Here is an 18,147-nt window from a genome sequence, read left to right as displayed (position 1 = left end):
TTTTTGATACATACATGATATGGAACAGTATAACTTATTGTATAATACTCTAATAAAAAACATTTAAGATGCACAGAAACAACCTTCATTTTCAACCTTAACCCTGCACAGAATTTTAAAAATACTGGGACAATCATTTTCATTTCAACAAAGTAAACTTTTGCTTACAATATTTAAGCTTAAAAAAGACACAAAAAAAATCATTATTATTGCTACAGCCATCATTATTGTTACACATTTACCAATAAAAATGCAGCATTAGTGTCATTTTTATATACAGTAAAGTAAAAGTGCTGGGATTCATTTAGCAGTAATCATGTAGTGTAAAACTCCACAGTGAAAGCTGATTAATACTGAATACTGAGAACATATTACACTGGTTTACAGCATACTTCATACCCACCTAATCAAGTTCTGATCCTTCACTTACACTCAGAGAAAGGGGCTCATGGAGTGGAAGCAAGAGGACTGCAGTTTATCAGTCTTCCTACAGCACACTACCCTTTGGCACCCTTTTGCAAAATCCCCTGAGGCCTAAAGTTTTACTCCAGTTATGACAGAACACATCGTCCATGGCTTTGCCAGTTTAGTCAACACTCTGTGAGCTTATTTATATGAGTCTGGAGTTTTTAAGAAACTGTATAAGCACTTTGTAAATGAAAGTGTACTGTGCAACAGTAAGCACCATCATCATGCGTTGTTGTCGCAGCAAGCTCAGAACATTAGGGACGTCCAGCATCTACAAAAGCAGAGGTCAAGAAGTTAAACTTCAGCACAAATTTCTTAAACTACCCCCTTCAGCAGCAAATAGCAAAAATCAAGTACAGATTAAACCAAATGACATGCAAGGACATTTCCAGCACTCGTGCCAGAACAAGCAAAGTGTGCACATACCTCATTATGTTCCAGACAAGCGACCATGATCTCACTGAGAATGACCACGCCACTGCGACCCACCCCTGCACTGCAGTGCACCAACACGGGCGGATTTGTGTTCTTTGGATCACTGCTGCTGTTGGTGTGTCGCCTTACAGACTGGATCTCTTCTAAATACGCTAAGACAGAGTCAGAGTGGTTTACTCAGCTTGTTTCCAGCTTGTGTGTATTATAGAACATTTTACTTCACTGTAAGACTAGAGATGGTTGGTTAGACAAATTAGTTGGAATATAAATCTACAAGCTAGTAAAGAGGGTTAAAAGAAATTCACCGAACCCCTATGACAAAAAAAAAAACCCTTATCAAAAAATAATTATTGGCATATTGAATATGGCCCAATTATCAGCACCCCTAAAATACTTAAAAGCGAAATAAAAGCATTTTTCTATTTACATTTTACTTTTTTTTTTTTTTTGAATTTCCCCTTTATCTCCCAGTCTAGCTATTTCCAATACATGCACAACTCTTTGATCACAGTCTGATCAAGGAGAGACAGATCACTACACATCCCCTCCGACACAAGTCCAAACAAGTCCAATCTGCAGCCGCTTCTATTCACCTATGGTTTTGGGTTACCACACAGAGTCGTATCTCATACAGAGAGCCAAACTAAGGTCTCTGTCCCAGAGATTGTATACTGCAGTAGCAGCAGAAATAGACTTTTAAGAAGTGATCAATAACCTTTTCATTTAAATGAGGTATATATATGAGGTGACAAAGAGGTTGAATTTCCTTCATTATTTAACGTAGGAAAGACAAAAAGAACATATAATTCCAGTAAAGGAAAAGTGTGTTGACCTACTTTAATTAAAGGTTAGATTTTTACACACACACACACACACACACACACACACACACACACACACACACACACACACACACACACACACACACAGTTGCAATTAGAAATATTAGGTATGATGTGTATAGAATATTGAGTTTTGATTATAAATATTCAGTGTTCTTGACAAATGTCCATGCGCACTATTATTTAAACTCCTCCAGCATTAGTACTTGGTGGAACACCCTTTAGCTTTTAGTCCTTTAAGTGATTTCGGTAAATGCTAGCAAGCTTCTGACACCTCTGTGGTATCTTCACCCATTATTCTCATGTAAAAGCTTTCAGCTCATTGAGGTTTGATGGATTTCGTGTTGCAACTGCTTTCTTTAAATCCCACCAGAGGTTTTTGTAGGATTTAAATCCACATATTCCAGGACTGATTCCTTAAACAAACTTTGGTTGACTTTAAAGTGTGCTTGGGATCATCGTCTTCTTGGAAAGTCACATTATTTTAACTTCACCAAAGAAGGCACAACATTCCTCTTCAATATGTATTTCTGTAAATTTATGATGCCAGTCATGCTGTCATAAGCCTAGCCTTAAACCATAAACCAGATGAACTGCTGATCCATATAACCAAACAGTTAAATATTTCCAATTATATATACAGTAAATATTATATATACTATATGGCAAGAAGTATGTGGATACCCATACTTTTAGTTGTTTATTAAAAGTATGAACACAGCTTACTCTGTTCGCCCATGAGGTAAGAGCATCTGTATGTTAGGCATTGATGCTGGACAGAAAGGCTTACGTTTGATTTTGAGGTCAGTGCTTAATGCATGGCTTGCTTGGTACGCATATATTTGAATTCCGTGGAACTTAATAGTAATTAAGGGTAAAATAATGATTAATAAGATACATCGAACTGTTAAGACCAAATTTCTCCTTATGGTTCGAAATGGTTTAGGGTTATTTTACACAAACACCTGATTAATTCAACATATTAGATTAATTTAACAATGTTATTTTTTTTATCAATTTAAAACTTACCTAAAAAGCCCTTAAAGTCCTCTGGGCAGCTGTGGTCAGGCCAGTCTATGTACTGTAGGTGCCAGACAGTTCGCTCCTGGCCTGTCAGAAGATGTTTAATCTTCAGGCCTGTGGTGGCATAGCAGCCTGAGTCTGTGCGGAAACGTGTGGTGATTTTAAAGCGCCCATATGTAACTGTGTTGTGACGGGAGCCTAGACGAGGCCAGTAACGGAAGCTTTTTTCATGACCGCCCTCCTGCATAAACAGAAAAAAATTTCATCAAGGAATTATTAGATGAACCTGTTCAAGAAAGACACACCAGCTCGTACAGATGTGTGTATAATACATGTACTACTATAAAACACACCTCTTCAGCGGTAACCATTGCAATGATGGCAACTCCTTGTTCCCAAACCATCTGCCAGAAGTCTTGACATGTGTTAGAGAGAGGACCCTGACATGAAAGATAATTCCAGTCTTCTCCACCGATTGTAAGCTGGTAAAGACAAGAATACAACACAGCATGAAAGAGCAGTACTGTTTAAAAGTATACTCCCTACTTGACATTTACAGTTTCGGCATTTAGCGGACGCTTTTATCCTAAGAGACTTACAGTTGTGACAGTATACAATCTAAGCAATTGAGGGTTAAGGGCCTTGCTCAAGGGCCCAACAGTTGCAACCTGGCAGAGGTGAGGCTTGAACCGGCAACCTTCTGATTACTAGTCCAGTACATTAACCACTAGGCTATCTACTTGGTCAAACATCTAACAGACACAACTGGCTGTGGCTGAGGGAGGGAGGTCGGCAAGGTTTCTAATTGCTTCGGCAAATGAGTCTGGTCGAGCCACCTGCATAAGTAGCAGAGCACAGCATGACTTGCTATACAGGATCTGGCTTTCTGTGGGAGAAATCAAGTAAGCGGCAACTTTATGCACGTTGAAGAGGGTGTGTGCTAGTCTGCAGCTCTCCTTAGTCAGGAAGCTACAAATCACGAATGAGAAATGACTGGATTGCTGTCTTCAAAAGATGATTTAAAAACCCACCCCTTTACTAAGCACTTAAGCTGACATGTACTTACTAACTCTTATTTATTTCTTGCATTAATAAACCTTTGGTTCTAACAGGGTTTCAGCAGATTTGTATTCTTGAACTGTTGTTTACTTAAACTAGAGTAAGGTAATGTTCACTACGGAAGCACTTCTGTAAGTCGCTCCGAGTAAGAGTGTTTGCTAAATGCCGAAATGTGTAAATGTTAAAAAGAAAAAAAAGGATTCCTCTTCCTTGTGGGACCAGGCCATGTTTTAGATTTCAAAACCAAAACCAAAACTGAATGAATGACAAAAGGATGAATGACATCTGTGGTAGCGTGATGGAAACAGATAACACTGTTAAAGCATACAGGGCAAAAACCAGAAAGAAAATTGCCATGCAAGTATTGGGCTTAAAGTCCTTCTAAATCATTCCACTAAAGTAGTTTTTGAAATAAGCTTAACAGATAAAATGTATAAGTGTTGATTGTTTTCACCTAACTTACTTGCATGTTATCCAATTTCATTCTAAATAATTCTAAATCATTCTAAAGCTATACTTTATAACTAATATTTTCATGTCCCTAAATGCTCCCTCTCTCTCCCTCTCTCTCTATATATACAGTATCTATCTATCTATCTATCTATCTATCTATCTATCTATCTATCTATCCATCCATCCATCCATCCATCCATCCATCCATCCATCCATCCATCCATCCATCCATCCATCCATCCATCCACCCACACACACACACACACACACACACACACACACACACACACACACACACACACACACACACACACACAGAGAGAGAGAGAAAGAGAAAGAGAAAACATACAGTAACAATTTGTTTTCATGTCAGCCCAGCTACCTACTAGTAAGTAGCAGGGTTAACACATTCTGACTGCTTGATATAAATTTCTACATAAAAATCTTCAGAAAGTAAACATACTTAAGAAAACATTTGCTTTTGAAATAACAAATGTAAAATGACTTGCGTGTTTATCAAAGGATGCAATGTCCTCTTCCTTTAAAATGACACTTTGTTTGACAGGTTGTTGTTTTGAAGCACTTACTTTAATGTGAGAGGCGTTGATGTAACCCGTGTTGTTTTCCTTAGTGGGCACTAGTTCCACACGTGTGGCATCATAGGGCAGCACATCTTGAAAGCGGTTTCGCTCTGCATTCTCAGGCAGCAGTGCAATGCTGCACTCTCTGTTGGGCCATTTCTTTGGTATTTGTTCATATTCTGTAATCACTATGCCCTGTTCCAGACGCTGCTCCAGGAGCTTACACTAAAATTCACACATGCACAGCAACTGTGAAGAAACTACTCAAATGAACTGGACATGTAAGACTATTTTAATTTACAACAAAGTTCTGAGTATTAAAAATAAATGTTATATAGTGTTATATGGAAACTGTCAACAGCAGCAATCAAAAGACAGTGTAATACTTCTACATATCTGCCGACTCTATTCATTAAGACAGAAGTGCTGTGAGTGGTAATCTGCATTCTCACCCGATCATCATTGGAGGCTTTCCCCGCGTCGTCTTTGCTCTCATCTGAAACAGGCATTCTGGACAATGACAGGCCATTTAGGGCTGCCTGCTTTACAGGGCCCATTTTCTTCTCAGAACGTCCTATTTTCTTCATGCCCTGTTGTTTAGGTGGTGGTAGTAAGAGAGAATGAAAATCAGAAAGTGCGCTAGCTGACATTGTAAAGACTCTCCCAATGCTCAGAGGAATGCAGCCAGCCATGTTTTCAAACATGTTTTACTACATTCTATAGAGTAAGGAATTTACCAGTCACTCCACATTTATGAAGTCATAAGCACAGAGGATTAATATATATAATCAAACAGCATGTTATGTCCCTGCCCCAACTGGTGTCATCTGTCACGCTATTTATAAATGACATGAAGTATGCCCCACATAATATATTTGTTTTTAAGTAAAACCAACTTGAATATTGCCAATCTGACACATCTGTGGATGACACCTAAGGCGTTCAAAGTTTAACCACAGTGTTTTAAATCTAAAGTTTATCATGATAAACTTGCATGATTTAATATACTATACAGATATGGGTCAAATGTTTCAGTTAATGTTCACATCAAACTTCAGAGTGGCTTTGACTAATCTTGGACTTATCTTGTATTTTGACACAAGTCTTTTAAAAGTTTTTACAGTTTATACAAAATGCAGCAAAAAAACCCTCTAGTGAGCAGCAGTTCTGTAGGCGGAAACACTTGACTTGTTGATAGAGGAGTCTGGTTTAAGTTAACAGAAATAGCAGGAGTCAACATGTCAGCCAAAACAGAGATCTAAACTTAAACTGACTGCTTCTGTACTTGAAAACCCGTCACAGCTGATCATTTGGGTCAGCATACCTAAACTTTCAGTTTAACGTCGCATGCCCTTCCAGATGAAACCCTGGTTATTTTTATGTGGGCTTGGGACCGGTACTGAGAGTGCACTGACGAGTGCACCTCCCAATGGATAGGCTATTCGACTGCTACACCCAACCCTTAGACACAGCCAATCATGTCTGCATACATGCAGTGGGCTAGCATATTTTAGTGCTGCACCACCTGACTGCCAAAACTGTCCACAGCCTGTGAGACAATATTCTACAGAATCAATATATTTAACTTTCTAATATAGCAAGTGTTGACAGATAACATATTAGTGGTTTTAAAAAAAATATATTTTCTTTACGCATTTTCTCCCCTTTTTAGCGCGTCCAATTGCCCGATTGCATCATGCTTCCTCTCCACCAATGCCGATCTCTGCTCTGATTGAGGAGAACGAAGCTAACCCATGCCCCCTCCGACATGTGGGCAACATGCCGTATGCATCTTATCACCTACACTTTCACGAGTGCAGTGCAACCTAGCTGCGTGTACGGAGGGACACACCCTGAGAGCACTCTTTTCTCATCTCTGTGCAGGCACCATCAGTCAGCCACCAGTCATGAGAGAGAGACCCTATCTGGCTTAGTCCCGCCCATATGATCAACAGGCCAATCGTTGTTCATGTGGCCGCTCAGCCTCAGCCGGCAAGGAATGATGTATTCGAGGTCTCAGCTCTGGTTCCAGCGTGTGTTTTTACCGCTGCGCCACCTGAGCGGTCTTGTATTTTAGTGTTTTAAATGAGTTATCAATGTCATGTACAGTATTTCCAACATGTCAATTTTTATACTGACATGTTTAATATCAATTTAACAAAAAAATTACTTACATTTGGTGGAAGGCCATCAATGTTTCTTCTTGCAGTGGGTACATCTGAGACAGGTCTTTTTTTAATCATCTCTCTTTTGGGCTTTGCATAGCCAGGGCTGCTGAGATCGCTATCCGAAACCGAAGGCATGATGGTAACCTCACTTAACAGATACAATGGCACAGTCTCATCCTGCTCATGGATGCGAGGCTGAGGTTGAAAGCTTAGCGGATTGGTAATAACTGGATCTAAGCTGGGACTGAAAGAATAAGCAGGCAGAGGTGTTTCCATGAGAGGGAGGTCCAGAATATTAAGTTGCTCTTGAGCAGCAGGAACATCCTGTGACTGGGGTGTGTGTCGTCCACTGTCATCCTCAAAATCCTCCTCCTCCCCGCTGCTGTGCACCAGCATGGTGGCATTGGAAAGGGACTTTTTGTGTCCAAAATGCAGGTCTTCTTTTAGAATTACGTCCTGGGGCTCAGTCCTCTCCTGAAAGCTTTCAAGATCAGACTTCGTAGCCACAGCGGGGGGAGCGACAGGTGGGGAGACAGGTGGAGGGTGAGTCTCTGTGGCAGAGGCGGAAACAGTTCTCTCCTTTAGCCGTATGTTCTCCATACCATAAGTAAGGCCAGCCAGCTCAACAGAGTTGCGCTTGTGCATGTAGGGACGGCGTGCAGTGGTAGGAATCAGTGGCTCGCTCACTTCTTGTAAAGAGTGCGCAACAGGTAAGCTGTCCTCTTGGAATGTCTGGACTGAGTGGTGTACACGGCGAGTAATCAGATCAGGGCTGCTGCTGCTTGCATGAAGGTGGCGCGACAGGTCTGGCGTGCTGTTTGCCGGGCGCGGGCGGCTGTAGTGGTATGGTGGGGGTGGTCGATACACCTGAGCCCTCATGATATTTGGTGGGGGGTAGGCATGGGCTTGCGCCAACTGAACGTTTGTCAGCTCAGGCACACTGACAGCGCCCACCACAGGCCGTTTCTCACCGGGATATGGGTATGGTAATGGGCTGTGGAAGCTGTAGTTAAGGTGATACGGAGCTGCAGTTCCTACATGCTCACGGATCTCTGGCTGGCTATACACAAGTGGATCAGGCCTGCTGTAAGCGTATGAGTTGCCAATGTTAAGGTTTCTCATAGAGTGGCTATGGCGTTCAGGCATAGTCACCATGGCACTGCGGTTCTTCTGGCGCATGACACTCTCATAGTCTGGTGTAGCACGGTACGAGGGTGGGACCAGTATGCTGTGTCGCTGAGAGTAGTCGGGCCGAGTGACATCACTGCTTGTGATGCTTGGGTTCGAGGACATGGGTGAAGGCTGTAGATAATGCTGTGGATTGGTGAGGGAGCTGGTGCTATGAGCACTGTAGACGCTGCCATTCCTGATCCTTCCGTTATACTCATGTGGTGAGCGGTCAAGACTGGTCTGAGAGTGGTAGTAGTAAATATTGTGATTGTTCATGTACAGGTTGTCTGTAAGGATAAGAATGTAACTATCAGGTCTACAGAAAAATCAGAAATGCCCTAAAGTAGCCACAAAGCTCTTATATATAGCTCAGAAGTCAGTTTTCTGAACGAATAAATGTTGACAACATGCAATTTTACTACATTATTAAATAAATAACCCAAGTAGGTTGTGTCAGGTTTTCAGAAAACCCACACTAAAATACCTTATTGGCAGTCTTGCATGGCAGATGCATGTGTTCCAAGCATCAAATTAGTAAAACCCAGGACTGCCATGAAAAACAAGTCCCCTACAAGTCCATATAAACATTTGTATGCATTTGTGTACTAACATTTAGGGCAGTGGTAGTTCAATGGTTAGGAAACTGAACTAGAAATTAGAAAGTTGCTGGTTGAAGCTCCACTGCAGCCAGGATGCCATTGTTAGGGCCCTTCAGCAAAGGCACTTAACCCTCAATTGCTTGGATTGTAGTCAATAACAACTGTAAGTAGCTCTGGACAAGAGCGTCAGCTAAAGCTGTAAATGTAAATACAGTCTATAGGTAATAATGCATTTTTTACCTTGAGAGGATGTGTAAGGCTCTGGATAGTGACCATTGTAGTGCAACTGAGGGGGCGGCAGCATGTAGGTTTGAGGTTTGGGCTGCAAAAAAAGATCAGCATTAGTATTCAGTTTAAGCTCACATTTTCTTTAATGTAACTCAAAATAGACAGAAGTGTAACGACATACACTCAATGAACACTAAAGTAGGTACACATATGTATAGGGTGTCCCAAAATTCACGCAAGAAGAAATTTTGATAGAGAACACAGGTTTTTAATTAAAAATTGTAAATTTTTAATTGATTCATAAAGTATACAGTATAGGGTTATGTATGGAATAGCATATCGGGTAAATGGCCTCCACGGCTTTGCTGGCACATACGCAATCTTTTGTCGAAATGAAGTTAAATCACTATTCTGACCATATTTTGTACGAAAATTGTGAACTGTAGCTGCCAAACCTTCATTATTTTTAAAATATTGCTCAACAATGAAAACGCGTTGTTCTTTCGTGTAGCGCTCCATTTTTAATAACCCTGAACTGTGAGCTGTCACGCTGTCTTTTTTTCCGTTGGCAACACTTTACCGCACAAATGGCGCCAAATTCAAATCTTGCGTGAATTTTGGGACACCCTTTAGTATGTATATATATATATCTATTCATTGACACTATCATGATAAACTTTAAATGTGTACAATTACTGACTTTAGCCCACTTTTAGCCCAGCTCTATTGACTTTGCCCCGCCCCTGTAACCCATTAATCAATCCAAAGGCACCCTTATACTACCTTCACTAACCAGATGTTATTTGGGTGGTGGATTATTATCAGCACTGCACAGAAACTAACAAGGGTAACAAAGTGCAGCAGCATTGGTGGGATTATTAAATACTGTTTAAAATGACTGTTAACACTCATGAGTACAGGACTTCGGCTGGCTTTACTGTACCTAATAATGTGCTCTGTGAACGTACATTTCCATAGCACAATTCAGAAAGGCAGAAAGTCTAACCAGAGATTTATTTAGGCTGCACCTACCATAGAAATTCGTGTGGAGGAGCGTCGCCTAACTGGGTTCACAGGTGCTGGTTCAGCTTGTCTGCCAAAACGGAGGAAAACAGTGGTGAAAAAAAACTGTGTAGGCCTACAACAATAATGCACTTTGACAGCTGGGGAAACTCCAAACATTTTCCAGAAATAGCTTACAAACATATACTGGTACATATTCCTAAGTTAGTATAGTATAGTATGGAAAGACTTTCCAGCTGAAGTATTTAAACTAATATTTAAGGAGTTTCATTCAAGAAGCTGGTTGTGAAACAAAAAACAACAACAAAAAGAGCTGGCATATTCACAGAAGTGAAAGTGTATCATACGTTGAGCAGCCTTTATGCAAAAAAGCACATCTTAAAATGTATATTGGCTCTTCTTAAACAGCTACTTTGAGTAAAGTTGCACATTATGAATCGTTTGATTCTGCAGCATACATTTGCATATGACAAATCACAAGGACATATTTTAAATGTCTTTGCAGCTGTGCTACTAAGGGCGTTTGGAAAGCATAGGGGATTGCTGAAGCAGTCTTGCTCACCCCTTGTTAGAAGCCAGAGAGGGACGAGAGAGTAATGGAAAGCGAGGAAATGAAAGAGTAAGAATGGACTTCTGGGAGTCTTCAGAAGGTGGGGCATCAGATTCCTCTCTGAAGACAGGAAAGGACAGGGATGAAACCATGAGGAGTGACACACAGACAGACAAACATATCCTGTCTAATCCATACTTACAGAGTACTCTTGTTAATCTTATAAAATTTGTGCCGTGCGAGGCAAATTCTGCACACATATTTGGACGTCTCCATATCCTCCTGTAAGAGATAGTAAACAAACTTACAGAAACAATCAAGTCACATGAAATCATGACTAAAATCTATTGTATATAGGTGAGTGATCAGATGACTGCCCTGTGTGATTAAGACATGTAGGCATTTAATGCGCATGCAGACACACCCATCTATTAATATAAGCATGATGGAAGGAATAGCTGTGGGTGTTAAGCTATTTTGAGAAAAGAGAACAATGAGTGAATGAAGCAGCAATGCCTATAACTTACAGTCTGAAACTGAATGGTGTCCTCTTTGTTGGCCAGCTCCAAGGCAAAGAAAGACCTGTTGTGAGTCATGTTATTAATGTCATTCCACCTAAAAGGAAAAAAGAGGTGGTGGGGGTTAGACGGCACAAAACCTTCAGCATGAATGGACTTAATTTAACCACACACATGTGCAGAGATAAGCAAACATCTATGATTAACTGACATGTTAGAAAGTTAACCAGCAACATAATCAGAATACCAACTAAGGTAATATTGTTTAGAAGAAGAGTGAGCCATGATACAGTTGCAGTAACTCTGGTACACTGAAGGTGTTCTGGCAGCTTAAAACTAAATATTTTTGCTTGGTCACTTGTCTGCTGGTAAAGCAGTCCACCCAGAAATGGAAAATGTATGCCAGTGTACACAAATGAAACCAAGAATTGCAATATTTGAAGAGCTCACTATTTTGTTTCTGCAATAAACATGTAAGTCAGCAACATTACTGTGTAACACAAACAAAAGTTGACAACTGACATGCTTAAAAATGTAGAAATATGTCAGTCTATGTTGCTATTTTTTTTTTAGCTTTCATTTTTTCTGGACATTCCCCCAACCAAGTTGCCAATGTTGGGCCCTGGGCAAGGCTCTTGGTACTTGTAAGTTACAAGCACTTGTAAATCATTTGCATAAAAGTGTTTACTGAATGCTATAAATGTAAATGTAGCTTTCCTGTTCCATGTCATTTAGCAGCTCAACATGCTTGCAAAATAGGCTCATCCATACACACGAACTTATGTCACAATTAAAAGAAGAGATAAGAACGCAGAAACATGGCCAGTCAGCTCCTGGCTGTGGATTGGCCTACCGCATACTTGAAAGTTTCTTTTAATATTCTCATACATTTTTTAAAAAGCCACTACTAGCTTTTTAATAATAATTACAAAAGAACTGTGAGATCCCTGTGGGAATGGTATATATTACATGCAAATTGATTTGATTTTTTATTGATAAAATAACAACCACTTTTATTCACAATGCTCATACACATACCGAAATAAAAGAGGTGGACGTCCATTTTTGTGCTTGACAAAAATCCCATCCAGACAGGATCCAATAAGTATATCTGTACCCTGGTTATCCTGTGTGATAGTGAAAAAATAAATCACTTTAGAAGCCAGGAATATACCAGGAATACTGGTGCATTATGACTTTTAGGCAGCAATAAGTCATAACATTGATTTCAACATCTATAGAATAAAAATGTTTCCTGGGCAAATTGCACTGAAGGTGTTCACCTTTGCTTGAAAACTTTCCTGACCATAACCGTCCATCTTCTCCACTTCTTGCATGTACAGCATTTCTGCTTCTGGAATCGGCATACCTCTGTGTGCAAAAAGGGTTGGAACAGTAAAACACACAACACACACACCAATTAACAAGCTCAACTAACTATGCTTACATCTCCATGCAAAAATGTGAACCATCTGCTAAAAAGAAGCAGGATAACCCTGGATTTTTAACATTCATGCAGTTTCGTATTCAAACTCTTGACCAAATTTCAGAGGATTTGCTTTTTATCTGACCGGCTATAAATCAAACTTGAAACTTAACAGATGGTTTCAATGTGCGACTTTTAACCAGAGCCAGAGGTACACTACAACGTATCTTTACAAAAGCTTTAAAGAATGTTCAAAACAGTGAACATAGAACTTGAAATTAAACAAAAATTTGAGGAATTTCTCACCTGTAGCTTTGATAAAGCATGGCAACTTTTTGAGTGGCTTCTTCCACAACCCTCTCATCTTGAATCCAGTCCTAGAGAAAGACAGGGGAGTTATTACTGTAATGAAATTTGTTGGACAGTGCTACTCAGTACTGCCCAACACTATCACAACAGTGGGCAAAATAGACACAATACAAACAAACAAAAAATTCACTTACAATAGGAAAAAGCACATATTTCTGAAGAAAGTCCTGCGAGTCATAGCGATTGAAATCTCCAAAGTCAGCTAGAATCAAGAAATGACAGAAGTATATCATTTGCACTGGTTACTTATATGCAGAAACACAAGTAATGGTTAAAAAATCTGCTTAGTGCCCATGTTCTCAAATATTACACAGCAAGGCTATGTATACATAAACAAGTGGGCTGTAAATAAAACTAACATGCTGCAACATGGAAACCTTTAAAATACCCAAACAATTTTGGCCTGCATGGAAGCCAACTTAGCAGTCCAACATCTAAAGCAAAGTTCAGTCATCTGGTTAGAATCAAACACAAATATACAATGCTAACAATTTAAATTATTGGCATAGCTACAAGGTTTATGCACAGCATTGTGCAAAAACACAAATAGCACGTTCAGTACGTGATCTGGCTGACCCAAAGCAAAGCACTTTTTGCCTGAGTAATTACTTAGAAATGTTCAAAAGTGTCTGTGTAACAGCAGTATTGGCTGTAACTGTAAGTGATGTCAGTTTCTCTGCTATGTTAACACCAAGCCATGAGCTTGTGCTGCCAGATATATCCTTGCCAGCAGTGTTTGAGATTCTTCTCATTGCAGCCAGAAATGTTAAGCCTACAAGCTCAGCTAGCTTACTGCAGAATTGCACTTTAACTTAATTATGCATGTCCTAACATACATGATGAAGGTTAGAATACAGTTAACAGTAGGGCATATCTCAAAATTGCATTTGGATAAATCTAATAAGCATATAACAAGCGTAAATACAATAAAATTATAATATCTGTGGTACAGGATACCTTGTACAGCCAAGCCCGCCAACCGGATTGCCTGTTCAATTGAGCATGGAATTCTTCCCTCAAGAATATCTTTCTTCAGCTGAAGGTAATACTGGTATCTTTTGAAAGCATGAAAACAAATTGCAATTAAGATATTAATCAATTATTTGTTTAAATTCTGTTTGATCAATTACACCAAACTCTGGGATTAATAAGAAATCAGTTCAGCAATTTATGTTACCTGGTTATTTCCTGCTGTAACTGGGAAATGGTCGGCACATAGAACACAACTCCAAAGTAAACAGTGGGCTCATGTCCATACTTGTCGAGTTGTTTCTTCAGTGGCTTTTCTAAATCAATCCATCTTTGCTGATTTTGTTTGTTGAAGTACCAGAGGCTGAAATATGTTATCTGGAGAATGAACACAAAGTCAGCAAAGCTCACAGATAAAAAGGAGGATATTGCATTGCTGTTTTACAAAAGGTAATTTAGTAAAGACTAAGACCACTAACACCAAAACACAGAACACCTCCTTATTGAATGGTAGTTAAATTGCTGCACTGTTCTATATGTCTGTGTGATAATATAAAAATGCCAGCCATGACAATGTGGTTGGCAAGTTGGTTTGTGACAGATCTTGTCATCCCTTTCCTAAAAAACCCAAAACAAAACAAAACCACACACTTAGAAAACACTGGCCACAAACCATACTGTACAGCTTAGTGATGTTTAATCCGGCCAACAACCATAATACATTGAGTGGTTTAAAACACTCATTAAAAAACATGTCATTAAACAGGCAACTATACACAGAACTAAATAAATCTAATGAATTACAGGCAATAAAAGTGACCTGTTGACAGATCCTATCTGAACTATACACACTAGGATTTTCCTGTCATTGTAAAGTCAAGGTTGGTCACCCAAGAGTTATTTGCATTCACCAAGGAATGCATCCACCTATGGATGCAAATTAAGCTTCTTTTTTTTTTTAAACGACAGTCAACAGTTATATCCAGCACACTGACACAAACAGTTTCAGCGCATAATAGTTCTGTTGTTCATTATTTACATTATATAGGTGAATAACATCTTTTTCTGCTTGACTTGAGAATGGCAGAGCACTTTCTCTGAGAGAACTGGAACATGCACGGTGCTGGTGAATCGCAACTCAGTGGTCTGAGCTCTTGCGTTTGTACTGACAGAAGCCTCTGCTCTCAGCTCAAAACAAGTGAGAGCTGTTCAAAATAAATTTAATGACATTTTTAACCAACAATATTAATCATACAATGTCAGTTAACCCATATTCACCTAAGTTAAACATAAAGGAATTATTAGCATAGATACTTTATTTATTAAATTAAATAAAGGTAAAGATAGTGATAATTTCCCCTAATGGCCACAAACTCCACAGTACCAACAACAAATAAATTCAGACTATACAATGACTTTACTTCTGATTATTTAGTTTCTGCTGATCTTTTCATCTTGTATCAAGTTGTATATGATTGTATCTTTAAATGAATTGTTAGTGAAAAGTCTGTTCACTTTACTACATACAACTAAAAATGCAGCTAAATATGAAGTGCAAATAGGTGTACATAAACTTGATGTTTTAAATCAGTGATTGTAATAATGCTTAATACGTCTAAAAATAAAACACTTTTGGGCAATGTTAAAGTCCATTTATAGAACCGCTAAAACGCTGTTCTGGACAGTGTGCTGACAGAAAGAAAACATAATTCTACAACTGTTTCTTTTTTAACAGGTCAAAAACAAGTTGGAATGTTGTTAACTAAAAACAATACAAACCTCTCGTAACTCGAGTCTCTGTGCAACTGCTTCCAGACATTCCTGGCCTGTGCTCTCCACAGAAAGTGTAAACTCAATAAATTCGCCATTAAGCAACTGTATGCGTGTCACCAGACAGCTCTTACTTGACACAGTATATCTTCGCGTTCTCTTAAGTTTGAATCCGAATGGTAAGGGCATGTTTCAGCAGTAACATGTGCCTATTTGGCCAGAATGATGCACTCAGCTTGGTTCAATTTTAAGCCATTGCCAAATGTAAAGTTGTGTCCAGGCTCCAGAAGGCACGATTTTCTGGGGAAGAAAATGGAAATCAAAGTAAAACACATTAGGAGGAATTATAATACATACAACAGTTTACACAAACTTCTAATGGACATGTATATCATGATAATTCTGAAACCCACCCTACTTTGGAAACACACTGAGTTATTTAAGTGAAAAACATACATACAGCAACTTGCAAGACAATATGAACAGATTCCATACAAATAAAGCTAGTTAGTTTGGAATGAACTGAAACATCAATGGATGCTTTCTTGGCCAACATCAGTGCCCAGCCATACAAATGCTGTTTTGACTAAAAGAGCACAAATTCCCACAGACATACCTTGAAGTTTTGAGAGAAGAGCGGCTGTTGTTATAGCTGAAAAGATCACATAGAGGTAACTCTATATAAATAGCTCATGATCAGGTGTCCAAATACTTTTGCAGAAAAGTTTTAATTACTTGGAATCTCTTTTTGACGTCTGTGTAACTATCCACAGAGAAAACCACAAGTCAGGTTTTTAATCACAGTGAAGCACAGATTTAGAGAACGAGCCATCTCAAAGGCAGTAAACAGACCTCTGAGCTCAGATTAGCCTATCATAGAAAAATAAAGCAATGTTTTAACTACAGACACACTGCCTAGGTCAGGTCACTCCTCCAAACTTAGTCAACAAACTAGAAAGTTACTCATTCTAAAGGCTGATGTGACATGTTTAACTCAGCCTAAATCTCAGAAGTCGATAGCTTCATTGATCAACCACATTCAAGGTGGAAACCTTATGTGCAGATTAGAAAGAAAACTAGTATTCTTCCTAGTGCTGCTGTACAACATAAACTGGAAGGACCTTTGTCGTTCAGCATGGCAATGACCCCACACACACTTCCAACTCCAAAATTTCCAAATTAATATTTATATTCTTAAGTGGCCAGTTCTGAGCCCTGACCTTCATCAAAACATTTGTGGCCAGATTTTAGAACAGCTGTGCACCAACGCCCCCCAACTACAACACAAGAATGTGGAGAATTTTTGTAAAGAGGACTTATTCAAAAAGGCTTCTGACTTTAACACTGTCAAATACGGCTTAACTAACTTAACAATAACACACTGTATTTAAAAAAAACAACACAAATATATATATATATGGTAAGTACATACAGGATGGATTCTTTTTTGCCTTGATTGTGAAAATAAGTTAAATAGATACAAAAGTCAGGCTCTGGAACCTTTTTGAGCACCATAATAATACTTAATTGGTAGAGTTAGTCAAAAAATGGGTGTTAACTCAAACTACAAAGTATGTCAGATCTCAAGTGATGACTCTTATTGCAGATATTTATCTGATAATATTGTTCCATTACAATAAGGTAACAAGATAAGCATTACATGTTACATAAAACAAGTTGCATATTAAGCATTAAAATCGCAGTTTTATAAAAGTTTGGTAGTTTTCTGTTATTTATAACAACGATAAAAGAAACTGTATATGCTATAAACAACAGGTTGTTGGCTGTGGCTGCTGCAACAAGTGACCGCACAAAACCAAAACGGAATACGTTTAAAAAACTACACGTTTCTGTCAATGGCAGTTTTAAATAAAGGATTTTAGGAACTAAAGCGGTATGCATGTAGAACATTTGTTAAAGACTTACGCTCCATGAAAGCTAATGAGGAGTTAGCCTAGCATAATGGCTATTAAAGCTCTGCGTGTAACATTAAAGTATTCGTGTTGGGAAACGCAGCTACCAACAACGTTACTTACCTTGTTAATAACCCGCCTCTCATAACCGCTTAATTTACAGTCACTTCTGAAGTTAATATCCACTCAGGGTTAAGATTAACAAACAAAGATATTTTGTTAAAGTTTGTGTTGAATCACGCATGTTAGACTCACGGGTCACACTGGTAGTCAAGGCAAGGAGTCGATGCCAAAAAGAATCGACTCTCAAGCCTGTGAATCAGGAGTCGACTCTAAAGCAATAGAATCTATTGTGCCGGGATAATCGATTGGGCTAATGTTCCTTGTACGCTCACAGTGCATGCCAAGATAACGTGCTGAAAGTTAAGATACAATTTAAAGGCACGGTGGTAAAATGGGTGCAGCACAACAACATTAGCCTTGGAGACCTGGGTTTGATCCTCGCCTCCAGTCATTCTATGCGAGTTTTGTTTTGTACGTTCTCCCACTATTTGCGTGGGTTTCGTCTGGATACTTTTTTCAT

The 18,147-nt window shown here is 39.1% G+C and overlaps 1 protein-coding gene across 2 annotated transcripts; it reads right to left on the bottom strand.

Moving 5' to 3' along the window:
* Positions 1-229: 229 nt before the first annotated feature.
* On the bottom strand, positions 230-17,775 carry ptpn21 (protein tyrosine phosphatase non-receptor type 21). 2 transcript variants are annotated; one of them, XM_063007652.1, is made up of 20 exons: positions 17,688-17,775; positions 15,661-15,951; positions 14,090-14,259; positions 13,870-13,967; positions 13,047-13,114; positions 12,850-12,920; positions 12,401-12,488; positions 12,156-12,244; positions 11,127-11,214; positions 10,802-10,881; positions 10,612-10,719; positions 10,059-10,119; positions 9,039-9,120; positions 7,036-8,486; positions 5,314-5,451; positions 4,868-5,086; positions 3,122-3,250; positions 2,775-3,009; positions 895-1,055; positions 230-739 (listed from the first exon to the last, which is right to left on the bottom strand). In XM_063007652.1, exons 2-20 carry the CDS (start codon positions 15,838-15,840, stop codon positions 611-613), a joined length of 3,645 nt encoding a protein of 1,214 aa, XP_062863722.1. In that variant the 5' UTR covers positions 15,841-15,951; positions 17,688-17,775; the 3' UTR covers positions 230-610. The 2 variants fall into 2 exon arrangements, with proteins under 2 accessions (XP_062863722.1, XP_062863723.1); XM_063007653.1 differs by lacking the exon at positions 10,612-10,719.
* Between the last annotated feature and the right edge of the window lie 372 nt (positions 17,776-18,147).

The sequence above is a fragment of the Trichomycterus rosablanca genome, chromosome 13, assembly GCF_030014385.1.
Source record: "Trichomycterus rosablanca isolate fTriRos1 chromosome 13, fTriRos1.hap1, whole genome shotgun sequence".
Classification (NCBI taxonomy): domain Eukaryota; kingdom Metazoa; phylum Chordata; class Actinopteri; order Siluriformes; family Trichomycteridae; genus Trichomycterus; species Trichomycterus rosablanca.
This window is presented reverse-complemented; position numbering and strand designations above follow the sequence as displayed.